General features: G+C 49.5%; 1 protein-coding gene across 3 annotated transcripts in view; it reads right to left on the minus strand.

Annotated features, from left to right (window-relative positions):
* LOC142558244 (ATP-binding cassette sub-family C member 2-like) overlaps positions 1-19,731 on the minus strand; it is a 659,669-nt gene that overhangs the window by 45,606 nt on the left and 594,332 nt on the right. For all 3 annotated transcript variants that reach the window (XM_075670395.1, XM_075670394.1, XM_075670396.1), the window contains one exon: positions 6,672-6,838. In XM_075670395.1, the coding sequence (XP_075526510.1) occupies positions 6,672-6,838 (167 nt within the window). The remainder of the gene's footprint in view (positions 1-6,671; positions 6,839-19,731) is intronic.

The following is a 19,731-nucleotide window of genomic DNA, read 5'->3' on the forward strand; positions in this document are numbered from 1 at the left end:
GCACATAAACGGCAAGCTGTCCTTGAGGATGTCACTATGGTTCTAATGCTGATGAATGTGGTGTTTTGTGGCGCAAGGGCCAAGTGTGGCCAAAGAGCGCCAGGCCGGTGGTAATGCGTTCGCAATGGAGGTATGAATAACGAAGGGCAGATGTTGCGGTGGCTGTAAAGGGGCCTAAAAACAGTCGGTCTAAAATGCATAAAACCTATACAAGATAAAATTATGCCGATGGTTAATGGGCTGTACAATGGACACGAAATACACATTGTGAAGTAATGATGATTTAGTGATAGATCTCACAGATATACTTTTTCCAATAAGCACTACTGCCTTACAGAGTCCTTGGGATGCAAGGGCCTGTAGGCATGTGCTATGCTAGACTACCATCACAGCGGCATCCTCTAGAAAGAGGATGTGCTATGAATATCTGGGGCTAAAAACTTGCAAGTTGAGATAGTTCAAGAAATTTAGAACTGATTTGGTGTCAAAGATTGGTTCTTCACCAAGAAACATTGCTGGATTGAGAGGGGTGTGCTGACGATATACAAGGGAAAAATGTCTCTTTCTCTCAGCTTCGGCTTCCCGACACTCCACGAGGACGTGGAGAACGCTCAGCCTCTCACCACATCTACCACACGTTGGAGGTTCATTTCCAGTCAGTAAAAAATTATGGGTGTCATAGGTGTGTCCTATCCTGAGTCTACAGAACTGGACATCAGTTCGTCGTGTATTCGTTTTCGGGGGCCAGAAACCTAACTTAGGCTTAATCAAGTGAAGCTTATTCGTGGCTTCCATGTCCCACAAGCGTTGCCAGTGGCTTCGCAGATTCTTCCGTAAGAGAGGCTTCAGATCGGTGACAGGGACAGCAGCCGTAGGAATAATAGCTTGCGAGGTGATTGATGTAGCCATTTCGTCAGCTAGTACATTCCCCTCGATGCCTCTATGGCCAGGTACCCAGCATATAATGACATGCTGGTTAGACATATACATTCTACAGAGAATGGAATAGAGCTCAGTAAGTACAGGGTTTTCGTGTTTACAAAGTGACTTCAAGGCTTTTATGACGCTTAAGGAATCTGCAAATATAATTGATTTTTGAAGATTTGATTTTCTGATATGTTTCACAGCCGACAACAGTGCATGGGCCTCAGCCTTAAATATACTTGTTTCAGGGTGCAGCACACCGGATTCCGAGAAGGATGGACCAGTGGCTGCGTAGGACACCCCGGCATGCGACTTAGAAGCGTCTGTGTAGAACTCTGTACACGAGTACTTGTACTGGAGCTCCAAGAAATGCATTTTAATATGTGTCTCTGGCGCATGTTTAGTGACCTCTAGAAAGGATGTGTCACACTCTATCAGCTGCCACTGCCATGGCGCTAACAGTTTCGCTGGAGCCATAAGACAATGTTCAAGCACTGGAACACCCATTTCCTCACTGAGGTTCCTTGCGCGCAAAGAGAACGGGCTTCTCGCTGCAGGTCGGTTATTGAAGAGTATGGCATTCGTCATATCGTTTATGCATGAATAAGAGGGGTGTTCGCGGTTAGAATTTACTTTGAGGAAATATGTAAAAGTGCTATATGATCTGTGAAAATGGAGTGACCATACATTTGCTTCTGCATAAAGGCTTTGTACGGGGCTTGTCCTGAAGGCTCCAGTCGCGAGGCGGATTCCTAAATGATGGACATGATCCAACATGTTTAAAGCACTTGGTGCAGCGGACTGATATATTATAGCGCCATAGTCAAGACGTGAGCAGATAAGACATCTATACAAGTTCAAAAGACATTTCCTGTCACTGCCCCATGTTGTACTTAATAGAAGCTTCAATAAGTTCATTGTTTTGAGGCATTTAGCCTTCAAGTATTTAATATGCGGGATGAATGTCAGTTTCGAATCCAGTATGATGCCTAGAAACTTGTGTTCGGCGCTTACAGGTAATCTGCTACCAGAGAGCTCAATAGCAGGAGGTGGTACTATTCCTCTCTTATTCGTGAAAAGAAAGCAGGTACTTTCCTGTGGGCTCAACCTGAAACCATTTTCGTCAGCCATTTTGCCACTTTATTTAAGGCATGCTGGACATGTCGTTCGCAGATAGTTAAGTTGCATGATTTAAAACCAAGCTGAACGTCATCTACATATACAGAGTATGAGATCGTTCGTGGGATAGCCATGCCCAAAGAATTGATTTCCACAATAAAGTGTGTGCAGCTTAGCACACCACCTTCTGGAACACCAATTTCCTGAGTGAAAGACCTTGACAAGGCATGGCCCAGCCTAACACGAAATGTGCGGTTAGAAAGGTAACTTTCAATGACACTTAACATACTCCCGCGGATACCCATAGCGGAAAGGTCTCGAATAATACCGAAGCGCCATGTGGTGTCGTATGCTTTCTCCAAATCAAGAAATACGGAGAGAAAAAACTGTTTGTGTATGATGGCATCCCTTATATTTGACTCAATGCGGACAAGGTGGTCTGCGGTCGACCTGCCTTCTCTGTAACCACACTCGTAAGGATATAGTAGTCCATTGCTCTCAAGGATATAGATTAGGCGCCGGTTTATCATCTTCTCAAAAAGCTTGCAGAAACAGCTTGTCAAAGCGATAGGCCTGTAACTACTAGGTAAGGACGAGTCCTTACCCTGTTTGAGTGTGGGTATTATTACAGCTTCTTTCCAAGAAGACGGAATATACCCAGCGGCCCACATGACATTAAAAAGTGATATGAGTGTTTTCTGTGTTTCAGGATGCAGGTATTTCATCATTTCATAAATGATACGGTCACTGGCTGGTGCTGAGCTGTTGCAACTAGCAAGAGAAGTTTTTAGCTCAGGTAAACTGAACGGGTGGTTGTAATCTTCATTTTGGGTACATTTCCGATCAAGGCGCAGTCGCTCTGCGCGTTCTTTAATTTCAGGAATGACTGTGAGTAATGCGATGCACTGGAGATATACTCAAAGTGTTCCCCCAGACAGTCTGCCTGGTCTTCTAGGCCATCTCCATGGGTACTTACTAAGGGCAGGGGGTTCGTCTCTCGGCATTTTAGTTTATTCACCCTATTCCACACTTTTGCCTCGTCGTTGTAAGTATTTATTCTAGATATGTACCGCTCCCAGCTCTCTCTCTTCGCACGTCGACGTATTCTCCTGCCTTGAGATTTGACTTGTTTGAAATTAATAACGTTTTCAGCTGTTGGAGAGTTACGAAGCAATCCCCAAGCTTTCTTTTGATTTTTGCGTGCATTTCGACATTCGTCATTCCACCATGGGATGCGACGGTTCTTTGCCAGTCCGTTAAATTGTTTAAAGCATTTTGTTGCAGCGTCAATAATAAAACCAGTTAGGTATGCCACAGCATCGTCTATATTAAAATCAGAAATGTCGTCCCATCCTAAGCATGTGCTTTCTCGAAACAGTTCCCAGTTTACTGATTCGAGGTTCCATCGAGGGAAATGCGGCGAGCATGCACCTGGTTTGGTTAGGTTTAATGTAATTGAGAAGTGGTCACTCCCATAGGGGTTCTTGAGAACAGACCACTCCAGGTAAGGAAATAGTGAACTCGAAACGATTCTCAAGTCTATGGCCGAGTATGTGTTATGTGTAATATTGTAATACGTTGGTTCTTTTTTGTTCAATAAACATGCACCTGAAGAAAATAGAAAATTTTCTATCAGGCGCCCACGCGCATCGGAACGCGAGTCGCCCCACAGGGGGCTATGTGCGTTTAAATCAGCAACGACTATGTATGGTGGAGGAAGTTCATCGATAAGGCTTTGAAACTCTGCTTTAGAAAATTGACAGGAGGGGGAGACATATATCGAACAAACTGTGATTAACTTACCAAACAGCACAGCTCGGACTGCAATTGCCTCAAGGAGAGTTCGGAGTTTGATTTGCTGACATGCAACGCCGTTATCGACTATTACGGCTACACCCCCTGAGGAGGTGAGTGCATCTTCGCGGTCTTTGCGGAAAGTGGCATATTCCCTTAGAAAGTTGGTCTGTGTTACTATTAGGTGTGTTTCTTGGACACACAGCACCTTTGGAGTGAATTTGCGAAGGAGTTCTTTAACATCATCAAGATTGTGAAGAAGTTCTCTCACGTTCCATTGTATTATTTGGGTATCCATAATGGGAACGAGGTTAGTGCTGTGTGTCTAGAAAGAAAACTTAGGTTACAGGACCCTTTCCCGGTCCTGTAATGCGATGTTTCCCTTTTTTTTGAGCGGTCGAGCGATTCTCGCCGCTCCTTAGGCGCTAGTGGCGCCCTTTGACTTGGTGTCGTGTCCATCGCCTCCTGCGAAGCGCTGGACACCCGCTGATTTGTTTGTTGAGAAAGCCTCTTCTCAAAGGATGAGGCCCTTGAGGCCACCAGCCCGGAGGTCGACGGCCCCTTTTCGAATGACGGAGCAGCGCTAGCCGCAACCACCGATGGGGCAGGTGACGTCACTGCCGGCTCACTAGGTGTGGGCCGGACAGCCGCCGGAGGCCGTTGTGGCGCTGCCCCCTGACGCGCCACTTCGGCAAAGCTATTCTTCGGTAAGAAGGATACGCGCCTGCGTGCCTCCTTAAACGAAATGTTCTCTTTGGTTTTGAGTGCCACTACTTCCTTTTCTTTTCTCCAATGTGGGCAGGACCGCGAGTACGCGGGTTGCTCCCCTTCACAATTTACAGTGTGGAGTGTTATGGCATGACTCGGACGGATGTTCATGGTCGCTACATTTGGCACAGGTTTGTCGGCCACGGCAGTTCTGGGAACTGTGGCCAAACCTTTGACACTTAAAACATCGGAGGGGATTTGGGATATACGGCCTCACCCTGATCTTCACATAGCCTGCCTCGATTGTTTCGGGCAGGACACTTGGACCAAATGTTAGAATAAGATGCTTAGTCTGAATTTCTTTACCATCGCGCCTCATTTTGATTCGTTTTACACTGATCACATTCTGGTCACTCCAGCCTTCAAGTAGTTCAGCCTCTGTCAGATCAATCAAGTCACTATCGGATACAACCCCACGGCTGGTGTTCATGGTGCGATGCGGTGTCACATTCACTGGAACGTCCCCAAAAGAGACAAGATTCGGCAGCTTGTCAAACTGATTTTTATCCCGGAGTTCCAAAAGGAGATCTCCACTTGCAAGTTTGGTTACTTTAAAGCCTTGGCCAAGAATATCGGTTATTGATTTAGACACTAGAAAAGGAGAGATCATTCTCGCTGACTTTGCGGTTTTCTCCGAGTGGATGACATGAAATTTGGGAAAGTTTTCATTATGACGACCATAGAACTTAAACACTTCTTCGGTGCGCCCTCGTTTATGAGGGCGATCAGGAAGGGGTGGAAAAGAACTTGCCATAGATATATGCGGAAATTCGGCAGCACCGCCAGCCACCCACCATGGAGCCCAACAAGGGCACGCTGCAGGACCGTGAAAAGACATGGCCTGCATGCGCCAGCTGTACGACACTACTATAACCAAATCTGTTATAACCAAGGTTGGCTATACCACACAAGGTTAACCCTAGCTGCCTGGGAAAAGTGGAAATAAAAGGGAAGCTAGGAGGAGACAGGAAAGACCGAAAGCAAGAGAAAGACGAAGATTAGAGAGAAGGATAGGAAAAGGCAACTACCGATTTCCCCCGGGTGGGTCAGTCCGGGGGTGCCGTCTACGTGAAGCAGAGGCCAAAGAGGTGTGTTGCCTCCGCCGGGGGGCCTTAAAGGTCCGGACACCCGGCATCGGCTCAACCTCCAGGATCCCCCTTTCCCCGGACACGGCTAAGCCGCGCACGGCTACACGCGGGAGGGTCCGACCCTCGTGTGCTCGGGTACGTGGTGTCGCAACACACCATACGCCTGCTGACGCAGACGCCCCTGCGGGGTGGTTCTAATGCGATAGCAATCATATGAACACTCCATGTGCATAATTGCAGCCGGCCTGATGTTCGGTATGAAATTCAAAGGCGATAACAGCGTCGCCACGCGCCGTATGCTGTACGTGCAAGCACGCACGGGGAGGCCACGTTCACGGCTCCATCTGACACGCGCGAGGGAGGAAAGCGGAGAGCAAAGTCTTCCGTTGCGCGAAAGGCTGCGGGGCTGTAAGAGGGAGGGAGGGAGGGGGCGCAGCATTCTGCTCCGGCAGCAATTGCGCATTTCGTGATCGGGCCCGACGGCAACTGACGATCGCCGCTCAATATCGCGCGCGGAAGAGAGGTAAACAGGGAGTCAGCGCGACACGTGAGGCTTGGGTACCGCCCCTGAACCCCTCCGCCAGTAACTGCGCACTTTGCATGGGCGCGCGCGCTGTATCTGGAAAGCGATCTGCAGATGGCTCACACCTTAGCGCGTGACGTGTCCTTGCTGTTGAGTTAGTGCTGGAGCCACAGACGAAGGCGACTTCGGTCGCTGCTGCTGCCGCATTTGCTCATGTCAGTGTTTTGACAGTGAGTGTGCGCGGTCACCGTGCTATGTGTTCATGTTTGTTTGGGCGCGCTGACACCGTGCTTTTAATTCAGTTAGTAAGCGAATGTTTCCATGTATATACGGCCGATAAATATACTATCCTTAGTGCGTATACCTCTCTAATAATTCGCTATAACAACCGATCCTTCGCCTTCCGGGCGAAACTGACACTTTTTTTTATTGCTGAGGAATCTCGGCAGCGTCACCTGAGGTTCTCTCCTCCGTCTCCCGTTTCGAGTAGCAGCTTCCGCGGCTGGCTGGAAACGAAGTCGGCGAGGTGCGCCTGACGCAGTACCTGCCATAGGTCGTCATCGCAGTGTTGCTGTGTGGGATCTAGGTTGCCACGCAGCGTACCCCGCACAAGGCTTGGATCCTGCAGGATGTAAAAGCAAAGAATAAACAAGGAATCTGTGTGTCCTAATCTTTCTGCCTGAAAAAAAGATTTTTAATATGTTAGCGTAAGGAGTGTCAAAGTGGAATAAAATATACTCGTGAAGTGTGGTAACACGGTCAAGGGGCGGAGTTAGAGAGGCGATAGGATAGCAGCATAGAAGAGCGTGTATTCGTGTATACATGAAATATATATATATATATATATATATATATATATATATATATATATATATATATATTGTCGTAGTACAACGCGGCCAGTAAACAAGGAGACGTTCAAGAGCCGCAGCACAACTTGTTTAAATACAAAACAGGCCAGAGACACGTCTTCGTCGTCCTCACCGAATCCCACTGACCCACTAGACGAAATCCGTTAATGTCCCTATCTTCGTTGTCGTCTGCATAGGAGAATAGACGCGTCATTTGTCCCTCCCTAAGAGAGCATCGTCCCGATGCTAGACCAGAAGTGTCACTTGCGGAATTAAGGGTCTCTCGCATAGTTATTCGCTCACATACGGCTTCATGCGGACAACGTGCGCAAGTTCAGGATGGTGCGTGCGGCGCCGCGTACAATTGGGATTATCGGAGACGACCTCGTACGTGACGTCACTGAGTCGGCGCAATACTCGATATGGTCCGAAGTGTCGCCTTAACAGCTTCTCGGAAAGGCCTCGTTTTCGTATGGGTGTCCCAACCCACACTCTGTCGCCGACGTCACAGATTACTATTCGACGGTGAAGGTCATAGCGCCCTGCGTCGTATTCTTGCTGCTGGCAGATCCGCAAGCACGCGAGTTGCCGAGCCTCTTCTGCGCGTTGCGTAAACACAGCTGCGTCCGTATCAGTGTCGTCAAAGTCATGTGGAAGTATCGCATCCAACATCGTTTGCACATCGCGCCCATGAACAAGGGTGAACGGAGTCATGGGCGTCGTTTCTTGTTTCGCCGTGTTATATGCAAAGGTGATATACGGTAGGATGTCGTCCCAATTTTTATGTTCAACATCCACGTACATGGAGAGCATGTCTTCAATTGTTTTCTTTAGGCGTTCTGTTAATCCGTTGGTCTGTGGATGGTAGGCGGTTGATTTCCGATGCGCCGTTCCACTTAGCAGCAAGACGTGATCTAAAAGCGCAGCAGTGAATGCGGTTCCTCGATCTGTTATTACGACGGTTGGTGCGCCGTGTCGCAACACAATGTGCTCAATGAAAAAGCGCGCCACCTCTTCCGCTGTGCTTCTCTAGATTGCCTTTGTTTCAGCGTAACGTGTTAGATAGACGGTTGCTACAATACCAAAGCGATTCCCGGCAGTAAAAGTAGGAAGCGGACTCAATATATCCATTCCGATTCGGTCAAATGGTCTTCGAGGAACCTGGACGGGTTGCAGGAGGCCGGCTGGTTTCGGCGGAGGCGACTTGCGCCTCTGGCAGTCGAGGCAAGTGCGGACGTGATGTTTCACGGTGGTGTTAAGCCTCAACCAGTAGTACCTCTGCTTCACTCTGACCAACGTTCTCGTGTAGCCTAAGTGACCAGAAGTCACCTCGTTGTGACAGGCTTGAAGTACTTCCGAACTAAGAGCTGCAGGAATGACGAGCAGATAGGGGGACCCGGTCGAAGAAAAGTTTCGTTTGTAGAGGACTTTGGCCCGCAAAGAAAACGACAACAGGCCTCTTGCGCCCTCTAAGTAATTGATGATCTCAAGCAACTCAAGGTCGTCCCGTTGTTGTTGGGCGAGGGTGGATGTGTCCAGGACACAAAAAAATGCCGAGTCTTCTTCGGGTGGAGCAGACGACTCTATCGGCGATCTAGACAGGCAGTCAGCATCCGTGTGTCGTTTCTTCGACTTGTACTTGACAGTCATGTCAAACTCTTGCAGCCGTAGGCTCCAACGCGCCAGCAGCCTCAAACATCCGCAACACCATAAAAATAAGCCACAGCCATGCCCTTTTGAAGGTACCGTTGCTCTGTGCTAAAATTGGTTAGCAACAAGTTAGTGTACCCGTCTGCGACATTTTCGATTGCTCGCGCGACCGAGATAACGTGAGTAAGCAACAACGTGGTTATTTGGTCGGCAACTTCCTCGCAATGAAACGGTGTGTCACATGCTACCGTAACAAGGGTGCACGATCGAGGTGGGATGACGACGTCGTCTTCTGCTAGACGAAAGGAGTTGCGTTGCGGCGATAAGCAATGGACTATACAAGGGCTCTTATAAAACGTCACCATGCGGTCCGGAATGTTAATTACGGCGCCGTATTCTTTAAGGAAATCCATTCCAATAATCAAATCCTTACAGCACACAGGAAGAACGATGACAGTGGCCACGAAAGAAGAATCCCGGATGCTAATTCTAGCAGTACATCTTCCAATAGGCATCGGTAATTGCCCGCCTGCCGTCCGTATGTGGGGCCCCGTCTATGGCGTCTTCACTTTCTTCAGACGGAGGACAAGTTCCTGACTCATTATAGAGAAGTCGGCACCAGTGTCGACTAACGCTATCACCGGCTGTCCATCCACCAAAACATCAATGTCGGCGCTCACAATTTCTTCGGTATCGGGGTTTATCGGCTTCTCGTCGTTCTGCGGTGAGAGTGTCGGGGGCTTTTTATTGTCTTGCAGTGGGCTTGCAATTTTATCCCCAGAGGTAGCCGCCTTCAGTTTCCCCGGCGGGGGCTGCGTGACCTTCGTCCACGGAGGTCAGCAATAGTACGTCCAGTAGGGGAAGGTATCTGACGTGGAGGGATTGGAGAGCGCGACCGACGGTCGAAATCGGACTGAACATGCGGCACAAATTCTTCATTCGGGTGCGCTATTGGAGGTCCCTGAAAAGCAGTTTCGCCGCGGCGTAGCATGGAGCCGGCACTCGCACGTCGACCATAGGACCACCGACGAAAAGGTCGAAAAGATGTGTCGCGATGCCAGCAATGACGCGAAATGTAGCCGACGCCTCCGCAGTGAAAACAGAGTGGGCGCCTATCGACGGTGCACCATGCATCGGTTCTCCGTAATTGCGGCCGTCCCGTAGTGTCGTTTTGCAGCGTTGGACAAGCGCTGTGAACTGCGGCTGGTGGTATGACTGCAGCTGCGTGACGGGTGCGCGCCTCGAAGCCTCCTCTTGCGGCGGCGACCAAGGAGCGACTGTCGGAGGCTGGTGGTACGGCGGTGTGGTTGTAATAAGTGGTGGACATCGGACAGCGGCTGCGTAGGTCATGGGATGCTGGTGGTCTTACAGATCGGCTGCCGGTAACACCTGCCTGATTTCGTCACGCACCACTCCGGCGATTGACGCCACGGGTCTATCCACTGTCGTTGTCAGGATCTTTTGAATTTCTTCTCTGACGACTTCTCTGATCAATTCCCGCAAGAGGTTCTGATCCTCGCCAGTCATTGCGGCGGCATTGATTGTGGTGCTGGTGGACAGTCGATCGTACTGTCTGCATCTCTGACGAAGGGCCCGCTCAATAGCCGTAGCCTCTTTGATAAAGTCAGTGATGGTGACTGGCGGATTCCGCACAAGTCCCGTGAACAACTGCTCTTTTACACCTCGCATGAGGTAGCGCAACTTTCTTTCGTCAGTCATGTTCGGGTCGGCTCTACAAGACAGGTCGGCCATGTCCTCGGCGAACATTGTTACCGACTCATTAGGTTGTTGTACGCGTAGCTCCATCATCTGCTGGGCACGGTCGCGTCGGTCGGCCCTCGCAAAAGTATCTGTGATTTTCTGACCAAAGTCATTCCATGTCGTTAGGCTAGCTTGGCGGTTTTCGTACCAAGTACGGCCGCTGTCGTCAAGGGCGAAATAGACGTGGGAGAGCTTTTGCTGCTCAGTCCACTGATTAATCTGTGCGACGCGTTCATATTTGTCAAGCCAGACTTCAGTGTCTTCGAAGACTGCTCCATGATAGCGATCGGGAACCAGAGGATGGAGAACGGTTACTTGCTGTGGACTGGAAAACCGGCTGCTTTGGGGTGCTTGCGTTGGGCTGGTTTCGGCCACTGCGAGATCTGTGGAGCTCCTAGAGAGAGGTGGTTGAAGAGGAAAGAACTTCGGGGAAAGGCCTAGCAGCCGACGACTAAAGTGATGCACGGGTGTTTAAAGTGGTGATAACGCGTCCGGTCTAGAGGAACGACTCCCAGAAGGACTCCCGAGCATCAGGCGCGGTCAGTACCCCGCACCTTCACCAGTGTCGCAGTAGAAGGGGGACAGTAGACTGGGAGACGTTCAAGAGCCGCAGCAAAACTTGTTCAAGTACAAAACAGGCCAGAGACACGTCTTCTTCGTCCTCGCCGAATCCCACTCACCCACTAGACGAAATCCGTTAATGTCCCTATCTTCGTTGTCGTCTGCATAGAAGAATAGACGCGTCATTATATATATATATATATTCTGAGCATTATTGTACACCTTCATCTTCTTCATCTGCATATATTCATCATCATGGCCGGCGGCATCGTCTTTAGCGCGCGACCTGCGAAATAAGCCGTTGCGGCTTAACAGCTGTCTCGCAAGTGGTGGAGGCTGGTTTCGATCCCTTGGTTGGTCCTCTACGCCTTCGAGTTTCCCTGGAGCTTCGTTCAGGCCGCCGTTGCTCCGCCTATCTGCCAACAAGTCCCAAGAAGACCCTCCAGGAGCCTCCGGCGTTACCGTCTCTGCCCCATCGGCCGTTCCTTCATGGACCATCAGCACGCGGCAGCGCAATTCCACCATGTTCGCTAGCCTCCGTAGTGACGACGTTGATGAATGGCTGGACAATTATGACCGCGTGAGTCAGTCTAACAGGTGGGATCATATGCACAAGCTTCTCAATGTCCCATTCTACCTCACTGACGTTGCCAGGACTTGGTTTCTCAACCACGAAAGCAGCTTGCCTGTCTGGGCGGCATTCAAGCACCAGCTTCGGCAGATTTTTGGCGCTCCCAACGTCCACTCTGAGGTCGCCAAAAAAAAGCTTGATGGACGCACACAACTTCCCGGGAAAACATACACCTCTAATATCGAGGACGTCCTCGCCCTTTGTCGCCATGCTGACGCCACCATGACGGAAGCTGATCGTTTCCGTCATATCCTAAAGGGCATTGCCCAGGTCGCGTTCAACGCACTGGCGATCAAGAACCGAAATACCGTTAGCAATGTGATCGCCACTTGCCTACACCTGGACGCACTGCAGGCCATCCGTTTACAACCTGTCACCGGTGACGCGCCTCCTTCGTCGGATACCGACAAGCGTCTGCTCATTCGGACTCTCATACGCGAAGAGCTCCAAGCGTGCGGCCTGCTGAGTCCTCCCGTTCTCCAGCCTCAGCCTTCGGTTCTTGGCCTGCGCGACATCATCAAAAAGGAGCTGTCCTCCATGACCTGCGCTGCGAGATGTGGCCTCCCTTCGCCATCCACCTAGTACGCTCAGGTTGCGGCTATGCAACCAGCGTTGGTTCGGATGGCGCCTCCTCCTGCTGCTACTGCCCCCAACCATCTGGCGACTCTACCACCCCGTCAGCCGGCCACAGCATTCTGCACTAGCGGGCCTACGCCCCACGTCATTTGTTATTATTGCGGTATTCCTCTGCACACATCGTGTTTGTCGAAGACGACAACTGGACGAACGCCGTGGCTACGATATTTATGAGAGAGACACGTTGCTTCTTCCGAGTCCTTACCAGCGCCGGCTCTCCCCACGCTCACTTTCTCCACCTCCCGTAGCGCCTCGCAACTATCGTCCAGGGCGCCGCCGCTGGCCCTCCCCTCTCCGACGCTCGACATCACCCCTGCAACCGGCCACCCGCACTCCTGACTACCGTTCGGAAAACTAGATGGTGCAGTTTTTGGAGGGAAAGCTGCATGGCTCGCACAGACTTCAATTCCTCCAGCGTGCCTGGCCAATACATTATTCGTGTGTGCCGAAGATGTACCAGTCCTAGCATTGATTGATACGGGAGCAGCTATTTCTATTATTCACGCTGGCTTGTGCTCTCGCCTACGCAAAGTTACTGGACCTTACAGTGGAGCTCTTCTTCATGGTGCAAATAATGTTGTGATTCGGCCATCGGCGCAATGCACCGTTAGATTTTCGATCGACGGGATACGCCACCATATCCAGTTCGCAGTGTTGACTTCCTGTGCTCACACGCTTATACTAGGGTGGGACTTTCTCTCTTCGGCGTCTGCTTTCATCTCGTGCCGTCAACGCCTCGTTAACTTGACAGAGACCGACCATTCCGACGACGTGCACGAACCGCGCCTTCGCTTACGAACTGCTGACGATTGTATGGTGCCCCCTGGCCGCGAGCAACTACTTGTAGTTAACTCTCACATCACAGATGGTGACGTTTCAGTTGTACCGTCAGCCCGTTGCTTATCCAAAGGGACCCAGCCTTGTTCGCATCACCAACTACACGGCTACTTTGGCTGTACTCAACACAACCAATGAGCCAGTCCTGCTTTCTAAAGGTGCCGTTCTCATGTGTGTTTTGGACACTCAGCCTGTCTCTGTGCTTACCTCGACTACTGCTGTTTCACAACCACCCACAGCTATGGATCCGGTCCCTGCTTCTGTTCTCGCTAGTACCATCAGCTGCGATCTAACGCCACATCAGACGGAGCAGTTACTGGCGTTGTTCATCATCATCAGCATCATCATCAGCCTGGTTACGCCCACTGCAGGGCAAAGGCCTCTCCCATACTTCTCCAACAACCCCGGTCATGTACTAATTGTGGCCATGCCGTCCCTGCAAACTTCTTAATCTCATCCGCCCACCTAACTTTCTGCCGCCCCCTGCTACGCTTTCCTTCTCTTGGGATCCAGTCCGTAACCCTTAATGACCATCGGCTATCTTCCCTCCTCATTACATGTCCTGCCCATGCCCATTTCTTTTTCGTGATTTCAACTAAGATGTCATTAACTCGCGTTTGTTCCCTCACCCAATCTGCTCTTTTCTTATCCCTTAACGTTACACCTATCATTCTTCGTTCCATAGCTCGTTGTGTCGTCCTCAATTTGAGTAGAACCCTTTTAGTAAGCCTCCAGGTTTCTGCCCCGTAGGTGAGTACTGGTAAGACACAGCTATTATATACTTTTCTCTTGAGGGATAATGGCAACCTGCTGTTCATGATATGGGAATGCCTGCCAAACGCACCCCAGCCCATTCTCCTCCTGGCGTTGTTATCCAAGCATAAAGACTCCTTCGACGGCCACTCTCCTGTTCTGGGACAGACTTCTGCGACGGCTCATCGCATACACACAGATGGAACTTCCATCGTGCGCCGGTGGCCATATCGCGTTTCTTCCGCTAAAAGCCAGATCATCGATACCCACGTTGGCGACATGCTGAAACATAGCATAATCCGCCCATCCTCAAGCCCTTGGTCGTCACCTCTCGTTTTGCTGCGTAAGAAAGACGGCTCAGTGCGATTTTGCGTAGACTACCGTGCCTTGAACAAAATAATCCGCAAAGATGTATATCCATTGCCCCGAATCTATGATGCGTTAGATTGATTACAAGGCGCGGAGCATTTCTCCTGGCTTGATCTACGCTCCGGATACTGGCGGATCCCCATGCACGAAGCAGACAAGGAGAAAACTGCCTTTACCACACCCGATGGACTTTACGAATTTAACGTGATGCCTTTGGCCTGTGTAATGCTCCCGCCACGTTTGAGCGGATGATTGACACCGTACTACGGGGCCTAAATTGGAAGACTTGCTTACGCTACCTTGACGACATCCTCATAATTTCGTCGACCTTCCATCAGCACTTGCAGCGCCTCGACGAAGTCCTGACATGCCTCTCAGCTGCTGGCCTTCAGCTGAATACAAAAAAGTACCACTTCGCCAGCAAAACCATTAAAGTGCTCGGACACCTTGTCAGCAAGGAGGGCCTTCGACCCGACCCCGACAAGATTACCGCTGTCTTTCACTTCCCCAGGCCTCAACACGCCAAAGACTTGAGTAGCTTCCTTAGCCTAGCTTCGTATTTCCGGCGCTTCATGCGTAACTTTGCCACCATTGCGGCGCCGCTCCATCAACTCCTTCCTTCTGGAGCTCCCTACGTATGGTCAGACGAATGCCAAACTGCTTTTGACACCCTCAAGCGTGCCCTCACGTCCGAACCTGTGCTTTGTCATTTCGGCAACACCGCACCTACTCTTCTACATACTGACGCCAGTGGACACGGTATCGGCTCTGTTCTTCTGAAACGTCAGCAAAATTCTGAAGAGCGTGTGGTTGCATACGCAAGTCGTACGCTAACAGCGGCAGAGAAAATTATACAATTACCGAGCAAGAGTGTATCGGCGTTGTTTGGGGCGTCCAAAAATTTCCGCCTTATCTGCCCGGCCGCCACTTCACGGTCGTTACTGATCACCATGCCTTATGCTAGTTGGCGACGCTTAAGAATTCAACGGGACGTTTCGGCCGTTGGATACTTTGTTTACAAGAATACGACTTCGACGTCACCTACAAGTCTGGAAAGAAACACCAGGATGCCGATGCTCTCTCTCGTTGTCCCCTACCACCGTCTTCAAACGCTGCCTGCTTACCACCTTCCGGGAGGAAACCGCAGGGCGCGTCGCCTGCATCCCCTTCGCTCGCAGCTCTCGACCGGCTCCCTTCCAACCATTCTCATACGTTTGCCTATAACCAACGTAATGACTCCTACTGCCACTCCGTTATGGAACATATTCGCGGATCGTGTCGCTCACCTACGCTCGGCTCCGTCGGCAGTTGAAGAACTTCAAGATCGAAAATTTGATATTATAGCGGTACGTGTTTCATCCCGAAGGACACCGTTGGGTTCCTGTCGTTCCCCGATCACTTCGGGCCCCGATATTGGAGACCTTTCACGGCGATCCCACTGCCGGTCACTTTGCCTTCCATGAAACCTATGAGCGAATTCGAAGCCGCTTCTCTTGCCCTGGACTTGCAACCAGCGCAGCGAAATACGTGGCTTCATGTTCTGTCTGCCAGCACCGCAAACGACTGACCTCACCTCCGGCTGGAATGCTCCAACCTATCCCGTGTCCTGATGCTCCTTTCGCAGTCGTCGGTATCGACCTCTATGGACCGCTACCTTTAACCACTGACGGTAAACGATGGATCGTCACAGCTGTAGATCACTTGACACGATACGCTGAAACAGCCGCACTGTCTTCGGAATCCGACGAGGAGGATGCAGCCTTTTTCTTGTAAGCCATCTTTTTACGGAACGGAGCCCCACGTTTCCTTCTGAGTGACCGCGGCAGGACCTTTCTCTCTAAACTTCTCGACGATGTTCTCCATGCGTCCAATACCATCCTTAAAACGACTTCCAGCTACCACCCTCAAACTTATGGTTTCACAGAGCGCTTTCATCGCACGCTGTCCGACATAATATCTATGTACATCAACCTTAACCCTCCAATTGGAATGTCATTCAGCCATTCTTCACTTTCGCATACAACACGGCCGTCCAACGCACTACGGGGTCATCTTGCACGCGAGACGGGTGTTCTACCTCTACGTTCTACCTCTGCGCCACCACTGCACCTCCACATATTTATATATATATATATGAGGTGCAGTGGTGGCGTAGACGTTGATCACCCACCTCGCGTGCAAGAGGACCGTGGTTCAAATCGCGCTGCCGCGCAATCCCAGTTGAAACACACAACATGAAATTTTCAGTCTGTCGTATTTTGGGACGTTGTTTCTGTAGTTCAGTTGTCTGTAGTGTCACGTCATGTAGCCGAAAGTTCTGTAGTTCCTGATCAATATTTAATTAAAAATTGACAGAGACCTCTTTCATCATCATCAGCCTCGTTACGCCCACTGCAGGGCAAAGGCTTCTCCCATACTTCTCCAACTACCCCGGTCATGTACTGCTTATGGCCATGTTGTCCCTTGCAAACTTCTTAATCTCATCCGCCCACCTAACTTTCTGCCGCCCTCTGCTACGCTTCCCTTCCCTTGGAATCCATTCTGTAACTCTTAATGACCATCGGTTATCTTGCCTCCTCATTACGTGTCCTGCCCATGCCCATTTCTTGGCGTGGAACCGGGCGTGGAACCGGCATGGCACAAGCGGTGCCGCTCACGTTTTTCTTGCTGCTTTTGCAGGCACATGACATCTCAGCTTTGAAGCAGTCTTTTGGCGACGCCGTTTCATGTACGTCAACTACGAGTTCACCCTTTTGGTCTGGGATGTGCGTTGATGGATCAGCGAACGGAACTTCGTCTGCTGCTCACGACGATGAATCAACAAGCATAGCCGCTGACTTCGGGCGATGTACCGTGCCGATCAAGGAACACTGGTGCAGTGATCGCCTTATCGTCAGCCTACAAATACCGGGATCTGGCAGTCACCCACAGGGGCGTGGAACCGGCATGGCAGAAGCGGTGCCGCTCACGTTTTTCTTGCTGCTTTTGCAGGCACATGGCATCTCAGCTTTGAAGCAGTCTTTTGGCGACGCCGTTTCATGTACGTCAACTATGAGTTCACCCTTTTGGTCTGGGATGTGCGTTGATGGATCAGCGAATGGAACTTCGTCTGCTGCTCACGACGACGAATCGACAAGCATAGCCGCTGACTTCGGCCGATGTACCGTGCCGATCAAGTAACACTGGTGCAGTGATCGCCTTATCGTCAGCCTACGAATACCGGGATCTGGCAGTCACCCAGAGGGGCGTGGAACCGGCATGGCAGAAGCGGTGCCGCTCACGTTTTTTCTTGCTGCTTTTGCAGGTTAGTAATCCGAACTTGCATTGCTTTCGCACGCATTTTGTTTTGCCGGTTCCACCCCAAATGTTATTTGCTTGCCTGAAAACTCACTCGCAAGTGAAAGATTATTCGCGTCGTATTTCCTTTTATCTGTTGTTGCTACTTTTAAGTGGCGACGTTGAGCTTAACCCTGGCCCGACCACTGCCGAAACTCTGCAGAGGCTCCTCGATGGTCAAGATAGCATTAAGGCCAAGTTAAATGCAATAGAACTAACCCAAGTTGAAAGTAAACGTGCTATGAATGATCTCAGCGCCCGCGTAGCGTCTATAGAATCTAAAATATCTAGTATTGACCAAATTAACTGCGCAGTTAAAGAATGCAAGAAACAATGTGAAGAACACCAGCGTATGCTGGGTTCAGTTATTGCGAAGGTAGACTATCTCGAGAACCAGAGGAGGCGTTGTAATTTGCTTTTTTTCGGTGTTGAAGATACAAAACCAAACGAGTCAAGTGAGGACTCTGGAGTATGTGTAATTGATGTGTGCAAATCAAAATTGGGTATCCAATCAGTGAAAATGGAAAGTGCTCACAGGCTAGGCAAATTCAAGTCTGGTAGCAATCGTCCTTTAATAGCGACTTTCGCTTCCTACGTTGAAAAACAAAATGTTTTAAAGAGTGCTTATAAATTAAAAGGAAGCAATGTCAGTATTTCAGAGGACTTTTCTGAGGATGCGCGTAGAAAGAGAAAGCATCTATGGCAGTTCGCGAAATCGCGACAACAAAGTGGCGACAAGATCAGTCTTAAGTACGACACTCTTATTATGAATGGTCAGAAGTACTTGTTTGATGATAATACAAAGGAGGTGGTACCAGTAATAAAAGACAAAGCAGATGCTACAAAGGGAGTAGAACCGATCGGATGACGGCGTCGGCATAATGCAACGCATATTTCCTTTCTTGTAATTAACTGCCGAAGCATTAAGAACAAGGTTGATGAATTTGCATCTCTAGTTGACAAGGCAAAGCCGTCTATTATTCTCGGTACTGAATCATGGTTAGCAAATGAAGTTCCTGAGGGTGAAGTTTTCCCAGATCGATTTAAGTGTTATAGAAAGGACAGAGACTTGCATGGTGGAGGTGTATTTATTCTTGTGGATTCTAAAATTTCTTCTTCTCAGATAAATGCTGGCACCGATGAATGTGAGGCTGTATGGTGCAAACTGACGCTTAATAATAGCAAAGTTTTAACTGTGTGTTCATTCTACCGCCCGTCTGATTCATCCGTTGATGTGTTTAGGCAGTTCACAGTGACAGTTGACGCAGTTTAAACAGACTTCATTGTAGTTGGAGGTGATTTCAACCTGCCTAATGTTGATTGGAGTCATCAACCTCATTTTCACTCTTTTTCGGGTCGGTCCAGTCAGGAACTGATTAACTTGGTTGAATTTTTTGAGTTACGTCAAACTGTATTCGAACCGACACGTAGGAACCATATCTTAGATTTGTTATTCACAAATAAACCTGAATTCGTCCGGTCTACTCACGTGCTACCTGGAATATGCGATCATAATGCTGTGCTTTGTGAAATGAATGTTGAACATTCAAGAAGCATTGGAACAGCAAACAGACGAGTATATAACTACGAAAAAGCAAATGTATTCGAGATAAATAACGCGTTGAATGAGTACCGGACGGTATTTGAAACATATGCCGACTACACTGGAGTAACTGAATTATGGCCTATATTTAAGGAGAAGATGTTTGAGCTGAGGCAGCGCTTTGTTCCGGCGTGGATATTAACGAAAAGAAGAAGTAAAAGTAAACCTTGGTTTACTCGGGAGTTACGCAGTCTAACACGCAAAAGGCAAATAGCTTACAGTAAATACAAAGGAAAGCCGACACGTGATCATTGGTTGAAGCTGCATGAAACTACCGAAAAAATGAAAGTTGCAGTCGTAGCTGCAAAGCATTCATTTGGAATTTCAATGGAGTCGAAATTAAAGGATAATCCGAAGGAATTCTGGAAACATGCAAAGAGAAATCGAAAAGACACTGTGACTATACCACCGCTTGTGTCTGGTAACAGCTTTATTGATGATAACGTAGGAAAAGCTGAGTTCTTTAATACGTATTTTAGCTCTGTTTTCAGCTGTGCGTTGCAACAGAGACATGATATGAGTACCTT

This window comes from Dermacentor variabilis, chromosome 9 (assembly GCF_050947875.1).
Source record: "Dermacentor variabilis isolate Ectoservices chromosome 9, ASM5094787v1, whole genome shotgun sequence".
Lineage (NCBI taxonomy): Eukaryota > Metazoa > Arthropoda > Arachnida > Ixodida > Ixodidae > Dermacentor > Dermacentor variabilis.